At 40.9% G+C, this 16501-nt stretch overlaps 1 protein-coding gene and 1 pseudogene across 1 annotated transcript; one reads left to right on the top strand and one right to left on the bottom strand.

Moving 5' to 3' along the window:
- Positions 1-2671: 2671 nt before the first annotated feature.
- Positions 2672-5557, bottom strand: LOC142528796 (rho guanine nucleotide exchange factor 8-like). Its single transcript, XM_075633975.1, has 7 exons — positions 5046-5557; positions 4785-4901; positions 4464-4618; positions 4274-4348; positions 3904-4170; positions 3491-3811; positions 2672-3379 (listed from the first exon to the last, which is right to left on the bottom strand). Exons 1-7 carry the CDS (start codon positions 5521-5523, stop codon positions 3059-3061), a joined length of 1734 nt encoding a protein of 577 aa, XP_075490090.1. The 5' UTR covers positions 5524-5557; the 3' UTR covers positions 2672-3058.
- An 8214-nt stretch (positions 5558-13771) lies between these two features.
- On the top strand, positions 13772-15920 carry LOC142537353 (kirola-like; annotated as a pseudogene).
- The last annotated feature ends 581 nt before the right edge of the window (positions 15921-16501 follow it).

Raw genomic sequence — 16501 nt, 5'->3', positions numbered from 1 at the left:
ACATTGAGAATGGACAGACACCTATTCCGTTTGCAAAGTTTCTCCAAGAGCATGAGATTGTTGCCCAATGTATTATGTCTGGTTCTCCGGACCAAAATGGCATAGCTGAGAGGAGAAACCAAACATTATTGGACACGGTGAGGAGCATGTTTAGTAGCTCCAAACATCCTAAATCCTTGTGGACTGAAGCTCTTCAGACAGCTGTGTATATATTAAATCGAGTTCTAACTAAGGTTGTCGCAAATATGCCATTTGAATTATTAAAAGGTTGAAAACCGGGTTTACAACATATACGCGTTTGGGATTGTTCTTCAGAAATAAGAGTTTGCAACCCACATGAAAATAAACTGGACCCAAAAACTATAAGTGGATATTTCATTGGATATGTCGAAAAATCCAAAGGATACATATTCTGTTGTCAATCTCGCAACACTAGAATTGTGGAATCAAGAAATAAAAAATTTCTTGAGAATGACTTGATTAGTGGGAATGATCATTCAAATGACATTGTTTTTTAGAAAGATCACTTTAATTCACAACCCTAATTATTCAAATGATAGATTGGTCATTTATTCACACCCCTCAAGACCAAACGGGTGTTAAACAACTGGTTACTGAAGTTCCACAAATCGCTAATGAAAATCCAGTAGATCAAGTATTTAATGAAGAACAAGAAGAAATTGTCGATCAACCAAACAACCTAAAGAGATCTACTATAATAAGAAGATCAGCTATATCTAGTGATTATTTTGTATATTTACAAGAATAAGACTTTAACATTGGAGCCGAAAATAATCTTGAAATGTTTTTACAAGCCATTAGTTTTAATGAGTCAAAATTATGGTTTAATGCTATGAAAGAAGAGATGAATTCTATGGCATTTAATGGAGTCTTAGATCTTGTTCAGTTGCTTGATGATGTAAAAACTATTGGATGTAAATGGTCCTTCAAAACAAAGAAAGACTCATCAGACAACACTGAAAGATATAAAACAAAACTCGTAGCTAAATGATTCACTCAGCAGGAGGAATCGACTACGAGGAGACTTTTTCTCTTGCATCTAAGAAATATTCTCTCCGTGTCATTCTAGTATTAGTTGCACATTTTGACTTAGATTTACAAAAAAATTGATGTGAAAACGAGTTTTCTCAACGGAGAATTAGAGGAAAAGGTTATATGAAACAACATGAATGATTCTTCTCTAATAATGATGATCACTTGGTATGTAAGCTTAAGAAATCTTTATATAGATTGAGACAAGCTTCCTGTCAATGGTACTTGAAATTTATGATGTTATCTCTTCATTTGGATTCGTAGAGAACATCATGAATCAATGTATATACCAAAAGATTAGTGGGAGTAATATTTGTTTCCTTATTCTATATGTGTATGATATATTACTTGCAATCAATGACAAATGTTTGTTATATGAGGTGAAACAATTTCTCTCTAAACACTTTGATATGAAGGATATGTGTGATGCATCTTATGTCATTGACATTAAGATACATAGAGACCGAATTAGAGGTATTCTAGGTCTGTCTCAAGAAACATATATCAACAAAGTTTTAGAAAGATATCGAATGAAAGATTGTTCATCAAGTATATGTCTCATTGTGAAAGGAGATAAGTTCAATTTAAGTCAATGCCCAAAGAATGATTTAGAGCAGGAACAAATGCCCAAAGAAATATTTAACCACACGAGAACGCGTTAAATATAAGAAATTAATTATCGAGCACATAAGCACTGAACTGATGATTGCACATTCTTTGACAAAAGGCATGCCACCATTGAAATTTAAGGATCATACAGAAAGAATGAAAATTGGTGCTTTGTATAATTTTGTTGTAAGAACAAATTAATGAAACTTTGATGTGATATTTTATCATATTTGTTGTGCACACATTCATTGATTCGAGAAATATCAATAAAGTTGAACCTCGAATAAACATAAAGTTTATTCGTGAAGTTATACAGATTTGAGATACATAATGCATTGTGATACATGTAAGATAATACTTGCTTTTAGAGGACACATCGAGATGATTAATGTGTTTTGTTTTCTCCTATGGTAAAAGAGATATATGGGCCAAGTCGGAGAACGTAAAAAAAATTGGCACATATCAAAAGAAGAAAAGATATATAGGAAATGACGACGACCATAGCCTACATTTTTTAAAAACGGTACATGCACCGCCTCAACTTTAGAAAATTGGGACACGCATGCGCCTCTCCTTTTGACTCTAGAACTCCCAATAAACTCATTGATCGTATGAGAAATGCCTATAAATAGTGATTGAGATATCTAAAAACACTACTCATGAGAACAAAATACATCATCTACAGAGAGTTGAAGTGCTTAGAAGGTTTCAGTCGGAAGAAACCAGAAAACTTACAAATTATTCTATGGCCAGAGTTAATGCTCGATCTGCTTCCGTATGTTGTTTATCATGTTCATAGTTGTATATAAACATGATTTTTTGTGAAAAATTATAACACATTGTCGAAAGCAAAATAACAATTGATCGATCGAGGCGCGAAATTATGGCTCTGTCAGCTTCATTTACATGCATATGCATGAGCTTATATGGATGGGTTGATACATGCATCAGTTCAGACAGTTCAGAAGATGGTCATGTAATCAATTAGATAAATTAAGAAACAATGACAAATTTCCACATTAATGAGTATTAGACAAGTTGCACAGATACAAGAAGGGGAAAAAACAAACCACTCCAAGTACCAAAGGGCAGGTGACTCATGCTTCCCTATCCAAAATTGGAAGGAAGGGCGATCATTTTATAAGCTAACTCGACCGATGTACGCCTCAAAGGTCATCAGCATCTGTACATTTAAAAGTTAAACCTTTGTTCTCTTTTTAGCTTATTGCATATAGTTAATCTGTATCTATCTTTATATTTCTCCACGAATGAATCAATGTCGAGAAGTAGGACTTCTCAAACCACTCATCTCAATCTTATCAATGTAAGATAATTTCTTGATAATGTTAACACGAGCAGGTTTTGTCACCAATGTTTCTTCTTCATCCTTACTAGACTACGACGACAAGTTGCCGGTTGAACGATTCTTCCTGATTTCTGTGATGGGAGGCTCTGCATTCCACCCCATGAAATCAGACAAAGTCATTGAACCTGTTGGTGTCTCTGCTGCAGAACTCAAATTCCCTGCCTCGGCCTCTGGGCTTAGTGGCTGTGATTCAGAGGAATTTTTCATCGATTGCTTCCACGTTGCAGCTTCAAGTGATTGATCTTGGGCTAGAGAATCTGCAAATAAGACATCCTCGACACGAGACATCACTGTATTGGCCAAGCTTTCCAGTACTCTGGAATAGCTTTCAAGTATTGACAACCCCACATCCTACAATGTTAGAATTTAGAAGTATCAAAATAGATAATAATGTAACGTCGGTTTCTTGGTATTGGAAAAGATCGAAATCAAATGTTTTTTTTTCCTTATTTTCACTCGTACTTTGTTGTATTGGATTTTACTTATGTCGAGTGAGGATTGAGGAATTCCGGGAAATTGATGTTTGAGAAATAGTAAGATAGTCTCGGCTCGTTCTTCGAAAAGCTCTCTCTTCTCCAAGCTCACAGCCGAACCCCATCCGGATTTCCCGTCCTTTTGGTGCATTTTCCTTTTCCATATTACAATAGACGCTTCAATTCTGTTCTTTAGGTCAAGAACTTTGTGCTCGGATGACATGTCCGTTGTCATAAGGAATTGATGAGGATCAAAGAACTCGACAGTAATGTTTTTATAGATTGGTTCACCTAGGCATGATCTACCATTCTGCAAGATACCAGACATACACAAAACATAAAACGATATTGATTTTCCAATGAACATTCTAATACAAGAAAATATTCTCCTTTTCCACACACCTTGGGGAGCGATTCAATGTAGTTATCCGGGATCTCCATGTCCAAAAGTATTTGAGCATTTATTGCCATGGATGCTTTCAATACTTGATTAACAGCTTCCTTCTGTTTTTGCAAAAATTGCCGCGATTCTTCTGAAAGTCCTGTTGGGGGAACCTTTACCGTAGGCAGCCACCATTTATCATTTCTTTGGATCCCTTTTTCAGACTCATCAGCATCTCTTGAAACATACCAGAACTCTTGTTGACCTTCAAAGTTTTCCAGGATACCCTGCCGTTATAATTTCATAAGAATACTATGTCTGGCAAGTGGCAAGTAACAAGAGTAAAAGAAATTAACGATTTGGCAAGAGACATATGTAGCATATTCTTACGATAAGCATTGCATCGAGCTTGCGTAAGGCTGGAATATTCAAAAGAAGGTCTCTCCTCTGTTGCGTCAACATTATCTATGAAACACGAAATAAATACATTCAAAATATAATCATATAAATACAGTGAGTACTCATGAAAAATATTGCCCTTTACTTGAAGAAAATACTATAGTGACAAATGCTATTTTACCTCCATGTCTGTTCCATCCTTTGATTTCTGTTGAGAAGGAACAAATTCTACTATATAATCGGTAACTGATAAAAGCCAATCTACTTCCTTTTTCCATCTTTCCTTTCTCTCTACAGACATGGGCTCTAACTTACTTTGTTCTCCGAAAACAGAAGCTGCAAGAATTTGATCATAGGTAACTAAATTAATTTTCACCACACGCATTCGACCTAAGGAGGAGGTAAAAACAACTGCGAAATCTAATATGGACTTGTAATAGCAGAGCAGCAATCCCGTTATTTTTATTGTTCTACTCATAATCACATTGGTGTGAAAATTTACCGGCAAGATTTGTTATGGCATTCGACAAGGCCAAAGCAGAAGAAACACCCTTTCCTCCACCGGACATGTCTTCTCCTAGAAGCAACTTAGCAAATCTTTCCTTCATTAATTCCATATCTAAACCGAACGAAAGAATTAACATCAATTCCCCAAGCTCATTAACGAACAAGAATAAAAATGAAAAGGCGAGAATTTATCATCATGTGTGAATGAATGAATTGCATTGAATTAAACTGAACTGAATGTGAGATGGAAGATTACCAGAAACCGTCCTTTCCCAATTGCCATTCCCTAATCTAGGCCTCGATTTAGAAACGGGGCTTTTATCCAAATCACTATCCATCTGTTGAGCTTTGGGTAACTCAGCCGATGCCGCAGCTTCACGCATCTTTTCTACATTGTCATCGTGCTGATTGATAAAATCAAACATTTTTCTAAACTCAAAAAGACCTGGAATTATGTACACCCCTTTCAAACCATAATCACAGCTCATTAACTCGAATCCGAAAACACCAAGTACATTTGAACAATCTATCAAGATTGGAAGCCTCTTCGATCGATTAACCAGGAAAAATCGACAAGGAAAAACCCCTCTCCTCGCGAGGAAATCGTAAGATGGGAAAAGGGTTTCTCTGATTTTCCCTAGTTCATCAAATTTCGTGACTGAGTTTGAGTGATTCGGTTTTTCCAATAAGAAAAAATTAAATCTTGGGGAGCTGTCATTGAACGTGGGATGCATAGTTGATAAGTTGCGAGAAAAGAAGAATAAACAAGAGAAAGGGAATGGGTGGCTTCGCTTTTCAACTCTGGCAAAAAGCCCGGGAAATCGTACACTACTTTATTCCATGTATTTAATTTCCGCCAAAGTTCCTTTTATATATATATATATATATATATATATATTATACATTTTAATTTTTTTAAAAAAAATATAAAAGCAACGTATGAAAAAATTGAATAATTTAATAATGTATACATTAAAAAAATTTCTTATATGTTTCGAATACAAGAAAATTTCTATAAATTAATAATATTTCTAAATTAATAATTTTTTATTGGTTCCAACTTGGACCAATTTGCTAAATTAGTAATTTTGGAAAATTCTTATATAAATATATATGACTCCGTCAATATCATAAATAATAATTCTCTAAAATTATAAATATAACTAGAAAAACTTAATAAAATGTGATTATATTGTTGTTTGTTTTTTTATTGAAAATTTTGAATCTAGTTCGATTCTAACTTTCTCTTTGAAAACAAAAAATATAATTTACTTGTTTTTATATGTGTACAATAAATTTTATGTTTTTAATCTTAATTTAAAGATAAGATACAAACATTAATGATAAAATCATTTTTTATGTAATTAATTCATGTTCGTTAAATAAAAAATACTCTTTAAAATAATAAATTATTAATTTATTGATTAATTAATACCTCTCTAAATTAATAAAATTTTATGATTCCAATATTATTAATTTATAGAAATTTCACTGTATGGTTTTTAAAAATACCGAAAAAATATTTAAACTTTTCGTTAAGCCATATATATATGTGTGTGTGTTCGTGTGCGTGCGATCATGCACGTGTGTAGTATCATGGTACACTATCACATGATGAAGAGTTGAAATCGTCAAATTATAATGAGTCTCATTATACACAATATATTTGTTACAAATGTCTCACATCAAAATATTAAAACTAATAAAAAGTAATTTATAAACCTACGAAAATATTCCTCTTTGTTCTTTTTTTTGGGAAAAAACTAAAATCGAACCGTTCATAAAAAATTAAACTAACCATGTTTTGATAATTAAGAAAGGATTTGCTTAATTAACCATAGGTGATACTCCATGGGCCCACCAGGCCCAGACCACATGTGGGGCCCTCTAGCCCATCTCCAACCAAGATGAAAAATCCATCAGGGCGCATGTATTCTCCTATAAATATCAGGTTTGGGTGTCTCATTCATTCACTCAATATATAGTTTTTCAGCAGCACTCTTAGTTGTTTTTCACTCATATCCTCAGTCACTGACTTGAGCGTCAGAGGGGCGACGCCAGGACACCTTCTTGGCCCCCTTCTAACGGTCTTCTTTGTGATTTCAGGCTCAAGACAATTTCAAAGCCCTGCGTCTGTACTAGTGACACTTGTCCGAATCGGACCCTAAATTTCCCATGAGTATCACTTGGCGCCGTCTGTGAGAAATTTGAGTTGAGACGTAGAGATGGTAGAGAGAAGAGGGAGTAGAAGAGTTAACTCAGCATCATCGCATTCCTCAGAGGGGACCCGAACAGTCTTATGCTGAGACGAGGCAGGAACAACCCCGTCAGGAGACGAGAACTGAACAACCTCGTAAAGAGACCAGGGCCGAGCAACCCACTCCCAAAGAGAACGTGGGGAACTTGACCCTGGAACAATTGGGCCGATTTATTACGCAGACAGTAGAGGAGGTCATGAAAAAAAACCAAGAGTCTGTTTTTGCTGAAGAGCAGGCCACTCGCCAGGAGCGAGAGAAAAATGCTGAGGGCCACCAGAGCAGGGTTGAAGAGACATAGCCCCACCAAAGTGGGGAGATTAGTGAGATGGGAGAAATGTGGAAGGAAATACAGATGTTGAGGCAGCAGTTGGGAAGCAGAGCGCCGGCACCTAAGAGAGGAAGTCCTTTTTCACTGGCCATTTTAGAAGAAGGGCTTCTTCCAAATCTTCGACAGTCGAATGTGGGAAAGTACGATGGACATACTGACCTCGAGGAACACTTGGGGAGGTTTGAGAATGCGGCCCTTTTACATCAATATTCAGATGGGGTAAGGTGTAAGGTGTTTCTGGGCACGTTGGTGAGGTCAGCCCAGCAATGGTTTAACACCTTACAACCCAACTCCATACGAACTTTCGAGGATTTTTCCGCTGCTTTCTTGCACAGATTCGCTAGCAGCAAAAAACACCAAAAAAACTATTTGAGCCTGTTCATTGTGAAACAACAAGAAGCTGAAATTTTGCGAGAGTTTGTCTAGCGTTTCAACAATGCGGCGTTGGAGATATCAGCGGCCACTTCTGGCATCATGATAAGTGCCTTTATCCAGGGAATTAAAGGAGGAGAGTTCTTTAAATCGTTAGTGAAGAAACCTCCGTCAAGTTATGATGATCTGTTATCTCGGGCGGAGAAATATGTAAATCTAGAAGATGCCCAGCGGCATAAGAGGATGGAGCAGCGGCCTGGGGGAAGTAGAGTTGAGGGAGTGGAAAGAGGAGGAAGGAAGAGAGGTGCGGGCGAGAAGGAGGAGGATAAAGCTAGGGGCAAAGGACAATTCTCATCTCATGTTCCTCTGGATAGGAGTCATGACAAGGTGATTGAGGTGAGAGAGTCCGAGGAGAGGTGGGAGAAGTCGCAAAGAGTTGAGAGCAGGGCTAGATTGCCTTCGCGGAACAGACGAGAAGGATCCGCATCCGAGAGTTGACCGAGGATAAATCAGAAGGTCAGGGAGCAGAGATGGGAAGGTCAAGGTCAAGATGTTCCTCAAGAGCCCGTCGAACCGAGAAGAGTAATGAATGAGACACCCAAACCTGATATTTATAGGAGAATACCTGGGCCTTGATGGGCTTTCCATCTTCGTAGGAGATGGGCTAGGGGGCCCCACATGTGGTATGGGCCTGGTGGGCCCATGGGATATCACCGGTGTCAATAGTACAGACGCAGGGTTTTGAAATTATCCTAAGCTTGAAATCACAAAGAAGACCGTTAGAAGGGGGCCAGGAGGGTGTCCTGGCGTAGCCCCTCCGATGCTCAAGTCAGTAACTGAGGATATATGGGGGGAGCAGCTAAGGTGCTGCCGAAAACAATTTAGTGAATAATTCAAATGAGAACCAAACCTGTTATTTATAGGAGAGTACCTGGATCCTTGATGGGCATGTCTTCCACTTGGGCTTGGGATGGGCCAGGGGTAGTGGGCTCATCCCTGAGATATCACCAGTCTCCCCCTCCCGAGTCGAACTGAATCGCAGGTTCGAAGTTCGATTAGTTATGCTGTCCTCAGGTTACCAGGTGCGAGTTGTGCATTTTCTTCCAGCCATCTGTCAGTCTCCAAAAATTTGGAAACAAATCAAATCGTAATCCTGCTGCGAAGGGAAAGATATCAAATCAAATCGCAATCTTGTCCTGAATGGTAAGGTTTGGTCTGAGCTCTCCTATAAATAACAATCATCTCCTCATTTTAATTTCACTTCTCCTCTGCATAATTTCCTCTGCAACTCTCATATGCTCCACCATCGCAGCCCAACCGCACCGCCAAGTCCTCGCAGTGCGCGCCTACTCGCCCAGCCGAGCCCTCGCCTGCACGCCCACGCCGACCGCACATTCGAGCCTCTCCTGCGCCGAGCCCTCGCCGTGCGTGCTTACTTGTCCAGCCGCGCCGAGCCCTCGCCGGGCGTGCTTACTTGTCCAGCTGCGCCAAATTCTCGCCGTGCGCACAAACCCTCGCCCAGTCCTCCTCACCGACCTCGCCTCTCGCCCCAATAGCCGACCTCGCCACTCGCCGCTCGCCCTTCGCAGCATCGCCCCTAACAGCCGCCCTCGCCCCTCGCAGCGTCGCCCCCTCCCCACGCTCGTCCACGAGTGTTCTGCTCGCCTCTCGCCGTGCTCGTCCGAGTGTCCCGAGCCCGCCTTCCGCCACACTCGTTCGAGCACCTAAGCGCCCTGCTCGCCTTCTCTTCGTGCTCGCCCGAGCGTCCCGAGCTTGCCCTAGCGCAACCTACCCACCCTCGTCGAGCCACCCTGCCCTCGCCGAGAGCGCCTCGCCCCAGCGTGCCTGCTCGCCCTCGCAGAGCGCGTCTCGCCCTCGCAGAGCGCGTCTCGCCCTCGTGCGCCTGCGCCGTGCCCTGCTCGCCCATCGCCGAGCTCGTCCCTCGCCACGCTCGCCCCAACGTCCGAGAGTCCCGAGCCCGCCCGCTGCCACGCTCGCCCGAGCGCCCAAGCGCCCTGCTCGCCTTCTCGCCGTGCTCGCCCGAGCGTCCCGAGCTCGCCCTAGCGCAGCCTGCCCGCCCTTGCCGAGAGCACCTCGTCCCAGCGCGCCTGCTCGCCCTCACCGAGCTCGCCGAGCGTGCCTCGCCCCCGTGCGCCCGTGCCGTGCCCTGCTCGCCCCTCGCCGAGATCGCCCCAATGCCCGAGTGTCCGCCACGTTCTTGCGATCCTATTTACTGAGTATTTCTCCACGTCTTACCTGGGTCAGTTCTCTCCTTTACTTGTTTGATTATCCTTAATAGTTATGTCTTCTTCCGATTCCGAGTCTAGTTCCTCGAGTGGTTCTGAGAGGTTTAGCGGGTCTAGCGAGTCTGGCGAGTCTAGCCAGAGTAGGACTTCCCTAGCTGATACTGAATTTACCCTAGATTCTCATGAGGAGCAAGTCACCACTCATAGCCGTCCTGGTAAGGAAGTTCGCCATGTGACCCAACTGATGAACATATCTGAAGCAGATAACTTATGGTACGGTCATTTGTCATCTCATATCCCTCCTGGTAGTGAGTCAAAACTTAGGGCTCTGTGGCACATTCCTCCCTCCCATGAGATCATCATTCCTATCTCTAAGGACCGACCCAATCTAGCTCCCAAAGGCTACTACACCTTCTTTAGCACCACCTTGATGCCGGTCTTCGTTTTCTCTTGTGCGATTTCTTCCAAGAATTGAGCAAATACTATCAGGTGCACCTAGGTCTGCTCACTCCCAATGCTCTCCGCTTGATAAGCTGTTTTGTTGTGCTATTCCGGGCCCTAGACCTCCCATTGAATTGCACCACTTTCTCCTACTTCTTAGTTCTATCCAGATCAAAAGAAGGACCTTTTTATGTGACTTCTCGGTCTAGCCATAAGCTTTTCGAGGGGGCTCTTAGTCATGTTAAGGACTGAAAAAACACTTCTTCTTTATCCAGCCACCCGAAGAATTGACTTGTTATACCGCTTGGTAACCTACTTTCACCAAGCCTGAACTTTCCAAGGGTTATAAGAAGGATAAGTAGTATCTGGAGATAATGAGTGTGCTAGGAGATCGATGTTTTAGCATTCCCCAACTTCTATCTGAAGATCTCCTGTGCCATGCTGGGTTAAGTCCCGCAAAAATTAAACTGAAAGAGGACGCCGGTAGATATTCTCATCTCTTTACCCTTTTTGTCTCTTTTTTGCTTATTGTGTTCTTTGACGATATTCTCATTCGGTTCACTGTTTTTTATTTGCAGGTGTTAGAATCATGAATGTCGCATTGCTTCGCGAGATTGCGAAGAAGAAAGTTGGGAGTTCAACCTCTACCCCACAGAAATCAGTCGTTCCAGCAGTCACGACGGGCACAAAGGGAGATTGTAATGCTGCTGAGAAGAAGAAAACAGGTTTTTTCTCCACTAGTGCGAAGAGGCCTGCTAGCTCCCCTACTGCTGCAAAGAAAAAGGCAGGCTCATCCTCCTCCGCCCCAAAGCAAGCTTCCTCCCCACCTCCTCCGTCTGGTAAGAAGAAGGCGTCCAATGATCCTAGCCCGTCAGTCCCACAGCATGGTAAGCGCAAGATTTCTGAGATCTCAGTCGTATCTGTCTCTTCTCCAGAAGGGTTCGGGTCAGATGAGGGGCCTCCCCTTGAATCGGGGGTGCATCCTTTATACACCCCGGATTCGGTCATCGTGGGGCGGGGTCCTACTTATCTGGCCCAAAAGATAATGTACCAGGTTCCTTCCGACGCGAATGCAGCGTTCATGACTTCAATGGGGTGGTCTGAACTCACTCGGCGGACATGCAGCAGTATCACTGAGCTATATTTCTCCTTCTAGTCTCTAGATTGATGTCCAATACATGTATGATTTTCTTGTCATCTTTTCACTCTTGTCTACTTATTCAGAGCATGATGTACGTAGGGGAGTTGGTTGAGCGCGCTAACGCCACTCGATCTGCTGTCTGCCAAGACTTACGCGAGGGCAAGGCTCTTCGCGAACAACTTCAGGTTACTATTGACGAGATGAAAATGACGCATGCTAAGGAGCTCCAAGCTCGAGATGACGAGCTTCTGAAAGAAAAACAGGAGCATCAGCGGCCGACAGAGGACCACGCGAAGGAGAACCAGAGGCTGAAGGAAGAGTTAAAGAATGCTCGAACTGAAGCAGCACAAATCCGTAGGGACTGCTCCTCTGCTAGGCGATGCCTTAAATTTTCATGCTAAGGCATCGCCTATCAGAGTGGAGGAGGAGAATTAAATTTTCATGCTAAGGCTTCGCCTATCAGAGGAGCAGAGTTTGGGAGAAGTTAAATTTTTCTTGCTAAGGCATCGCCTAGCAGAGGAGCAGAGTGGAGGAGGAGAATTAAATAAAAATTTTCCTACTAAGGCATCGCCTATTAGAGGAGCAAAGTTGGGGAGGAGAAAATATTTTATTTTCCTACTAAGGCATCGCCTAGTAGAGGAGCAGAGTTTGAGAGGAGAAAAATTTATTTGGTTTGTCGATAACGAAAGATGTTTGCCACTGCGAAAATTACGGGTATCGACCTGAAGCTCTTCAGGAACCAAGGGCTGCGGGCGAAGGGAGAGTGAGAGGCAATGTGCTAGGCGAGAGTGCGAGCTGGCAGTGTGACGAGCGGGGCGCTGGGAGAGCGTGGAGCGGCATGGGGCGAGCTGGCGTTGGGCGAGCGTGGAGCTGCGCTGGGGCGAGGCTAGGCGAGGTGGGCGCTGGGCGAGCCTCGGGCGAGCGTGGAGTGGCGTGGGGTGAGCTGGCGTTAAGCGAGCTTGGAGCAGCACAGGGGCGAGGCTGGGCGAGCTGGCGTTGGGCGAGCGTGGGTGCTGGGCGAGTGGGTGCTGGACGAGTGCTGGGCGATCGTCGGGCGAGTGTGGCAGGGGCGCTGGGCGAGCCTCGGGCGAGCTTGGAAAGGGCGAGGGGCGAGTGTGGCAGAGGCTCGGGCGAGCGTGGCAAGGGTGTTGGGCAAGCGCTGGGTGAGCGCTAGGGCGAGGGCGTGCGGCTACAAGTGAGATGGCGAGGCATGCAAGGCGGCAGGTATTGCGCAAGGGGCGCGCAGCAGGTGAGGAGAGAATGGGCGTAGGTGAGAAGGGATCTGCTAGATGGAAAGTCCCGACCAGATTTTTCCCTTCAGGACAGGATTGTGATTTGATTTGTTTTCAAACTTATGGAGACTACTGTGAACTGCACAACTCGCATATTGCAAACCAAGGACAATGCAACTAATCGAACTTCGAACCTATGATTCAGTTCGACTCGGGAAGGGGAGACTGGTGATACCTCATGGGCCCACCAGGCCCAGAACACATGTGGGGCCCCCCTAGCCCATCTCCAACCAAGATGGAAAGACCATCAGAGCCCATGTATTCTCCTATAAATATCAGGTTTGTGTGTCTCATTCATTCACTCAATATATTATTTTTCAGCAGCACCCTTAGCTGCTCTTCACTCATATCCTCAGTCACTTACTTGAGCGTCGGAGGGACGACGCCTGGACACCCTCCTGGCCCCCTTCTAACGGTCTTATTTGCGATTTCAGGCTCAGGACAATTTCAAAGCCCTGCATCTGTACTAGTGACACTTGCCGTAATCGGACCTTAAATTTCCCGTGAGTATCAATACGGAATCAAATTATCGAGCTAATTATAATTCATTAATCATCCACATTTAGATATGGTGGAATCGATTTTTGGTGCTCCACTAATTGTCAAACAATATTTTTTTTAACTCGAGAAACACATGAAGATGATGGAGTACCTATCCTAAGTATTTAAATCTTTGTTCAAACAACAAATACAAATACAAATTTAATCATATTTTTTAACAAGCCAAATCTAATATTTGAGTGAAAAAAATCATAGAGAAAAGACTAATACATGCAAAGATTTATGGAAACGGTCGCAGTCGAAATCATTTAATGAAAAACACAAGAAAACCCAAAATTTTAATTGATTAAATAAACATAAACGTTTGATATATATAGATAAATAAGGTGAATCTATCGCACACAATAAAAAAGAAAAAAAAAATGGCAGGACTACCTTGCAAGCTTATTGCCCAAGTAGCGTTCAAAGCCGGTGGAGATGTGTTTCACCGCCTAATAAGCAGGATGCCGTACCACTTGTCAAATGTCACGCCAGCAAAAATTCAAGCTTTAACTCGCAGCAAGGAGACTATGGTACCAATGGTTCCGTTATCGAATGGAAGTATACTCTCGGTATGTGGGTATATTGCATAAATCACCCTTAATTATATTATTTTTAATCTGCTAAATCTTTAATGAAAAATTAATTGAGTAAAACCTCCTAATATTTTTAAAGTTATGGAAAAATCTCATGCCAGGGAATCAAAACTTTGATGTTGTTAGGTTTATAACTGATACATTTTCATGAATTTCCAATGAGATTGAAAAACTCACGAGGCATTAAAATTACAGCAAAACTTGTCCGGACAATAGATTAAATGTCACGTGTTCTTAAACGTCTATACATTAAAATATATAGAATATATAAATATTAAAAGTCGAATTAAAATAACATTTATAGTGTGGTAAATCTTTGACATTCGATCATATATATATAGGAGGTAAAATTAAGGGATATTCAATCCTATGGTATGCAAAGCAACAATATCATCGGTCTGCATCAGATACAAAGGATCCATCTAGCTTGTTCTAAAATTCTAACATTCATTTCTGTTTTGAATCGAGGAGGAGTTTGTTACAGTTGATTAGTCTCAACTCCCGAGATATCATTTCAAACTTGATGTCATATGAGTTATAAATTATCAATAGTTCAGATATTAATTTTATAAAAACATCCACTATATGGATCGATCCCAAGTACGTACGTACCCAGCACAAGCGCATTATATATGCTTTCGTATCATTCAACTATATATCAAGGTTCTAAAAAGCATGAAGCGCCCCGAAGCGTGGATATCGAGCTCCAAGCTTTTCAAGCTTAAGCAAGATTAGCACAGACTTAAGCGTGAAAATGCGTTTTTTTATTTTTAGTGTAATTGTAATTATCTCAAACCAATAAATAGATAAAATAATACATAAATATGATAAATTTAAGTCTGATGCATTCATTATCATATTTATAAAAGCATAAAAATCTCAAAATTGAAATCTTTATTTGTTTTTGCAACTAGATCACATTAAAAAATGCTAAATATTTATCAAATCATTATCAGACATGCTTAATCATAATTAAAATTAAAAAATAAACATCTAAATTATAAATTTAATTTATTATTTTAAAATAAAAAGACATACCTTCAAAGTAAAAAAATTAAAAAAATAAATAGATGTGATTAATTGTTCTTAAGCACACTTAATTAAACGCGTTAATTACGTTTAATTAGATCAAACTACAGTTTAACCGTTTTTTTCGTTTTTCTCCGAAGCGGGGCATTTTTGTCGAGCTTCAAGCTCCACTTAAGCGCGCTTTTTAGAACGCTGCTATATATCATTTGTTCAGTACCAAATTGTACCATATCAAATTTGTTTTCCTCGTACATTGGTTAAACTTAGTGAGTAAAACTTTCTTACATCAGTATGAATATTGACACAGTAACAAGTGTGAACCATAAATACTTAGTTAATCGATTTTTTTTAAATTTTTATTTGTAGTATATATATATATTTTGTAAAAATCAAGTTTGCAAACATCTGGCTACTCTTTATGCATGGATGAAGATGGGAAGGAACAAACTGCCAAGCAACTACTCCAAGACATAGACGAGGTGAAAAAGACCATCTCCTTTAAAATGCTAGGGGGAGATTTATGGGAGACCTACAAGAATATGCTTATAACCATTCACGTCGAAACCAAAGGCGGAGTGGATTTCATCACTTTGACTTTGGATTATGAGTTGCTCAAACCGGACAATCCACATCCGCTTTCACTCCTTGGTTTCTTCATCGAGTTCACTAATGAAGTGGAGACTCATATTTTCGGATAATTCGTGGAGATCAAGCTGTGTAATCTACATTGTCTATGGAGAATAAAGTGTGTTAGAATGTAATGATAAAAGGTGATCATCGCGAGTGGGAAGAATATATATATATATATAAAACCTAATATATATAAGCTTGTACGTATTATGGGTTACTGTCCTTAAATAAGAAATATGTATTTGGATTTTTGTTTTATATTTATTTTATTTGATTTTTACGTTTTCAAGCTTTCCATGTTCGCGAAAACAAAATGCAGGAGGAAAGAGAGATGAATCTGTTGGATCAATTTATTTATATGGGCTTATATGTGAATAATTATGTATTGTGGGTTGTCTATTAAGTTAAGCCCAAAATAAAATGATCAATTAATGTTTCGGGTTATTGGGCTTTAATATATCTAATGGGCTGTGGGCCTTTAATGTGTAGAGACATAAGTGTAATTTCTGTTTTTATGATGGGCTAAAACAGAAATATCAGAAGATATTGATAAACATTATCTATAAATATGGGTCATGGTCCCCAGATCTCGCGTTGTCACTTTCACTATTCTCTCCCCCATTAAGAAAATAGTTCTGAAGAGAAACTAAATGATTCTCTCAAAGAAAGAGCGCGTAGATCTGGAAGATCAAGACACGTTCTAAACAATTCAGGATTATGGCTTCAGGTACGCTTCCGCTTAAGATTTCAGTCAAATTCTTGATGATTTATCATGATGGATTCTGCGGTTTATAGGGTTTTCCCCAACAAGTGGTATCAAAGCCATTCATGTTTGAATC

Source organism: Primulina tabacum, chromosome 2, assembly GCF_025594145.1.
Source record: "Primulina tabacum isolate GXHZ01 chromosome 2, ASM2559414v2, whole genome shotgun sequence".
In the NCBI taxonomy this organism is placed as follows: Eukaryota; Viridiplantae; Streptophyta; class Magnoliopsida; order Lamiales; family Gesneriaceae; genus Primulina; species Primulina tabacum.
Note: the sequence above shows the minus strand (reverse complement) of the source record. Positions and strands in the feature narration are given on the sequence as shown.

Bases quoted from the DNA above. Each gene is read 5' to 3' on its own strand.
- LOC142528796 (XM_075633975.1), bottom strand. From the start codon at position 5,523: ATGCATCCCACGTTCAATGACAGCTCCCCAAGATTTAATTTTTTCTTA. The intron at 4,902-5,045 runs GTAATCTTCCAT...CGTTCGGTTTAG, and splicing joins TTGGGAAAGGACGGTTTCTG to ATATGGAATTAATGAAGGAA. The intron at 4,171-4,273 runs GTAAGAATATGC...TTATAACGGCAG, and splicing joins AGCTCGATGCAATGCTTATC to GGTATCCTGGAAAACTTTGA.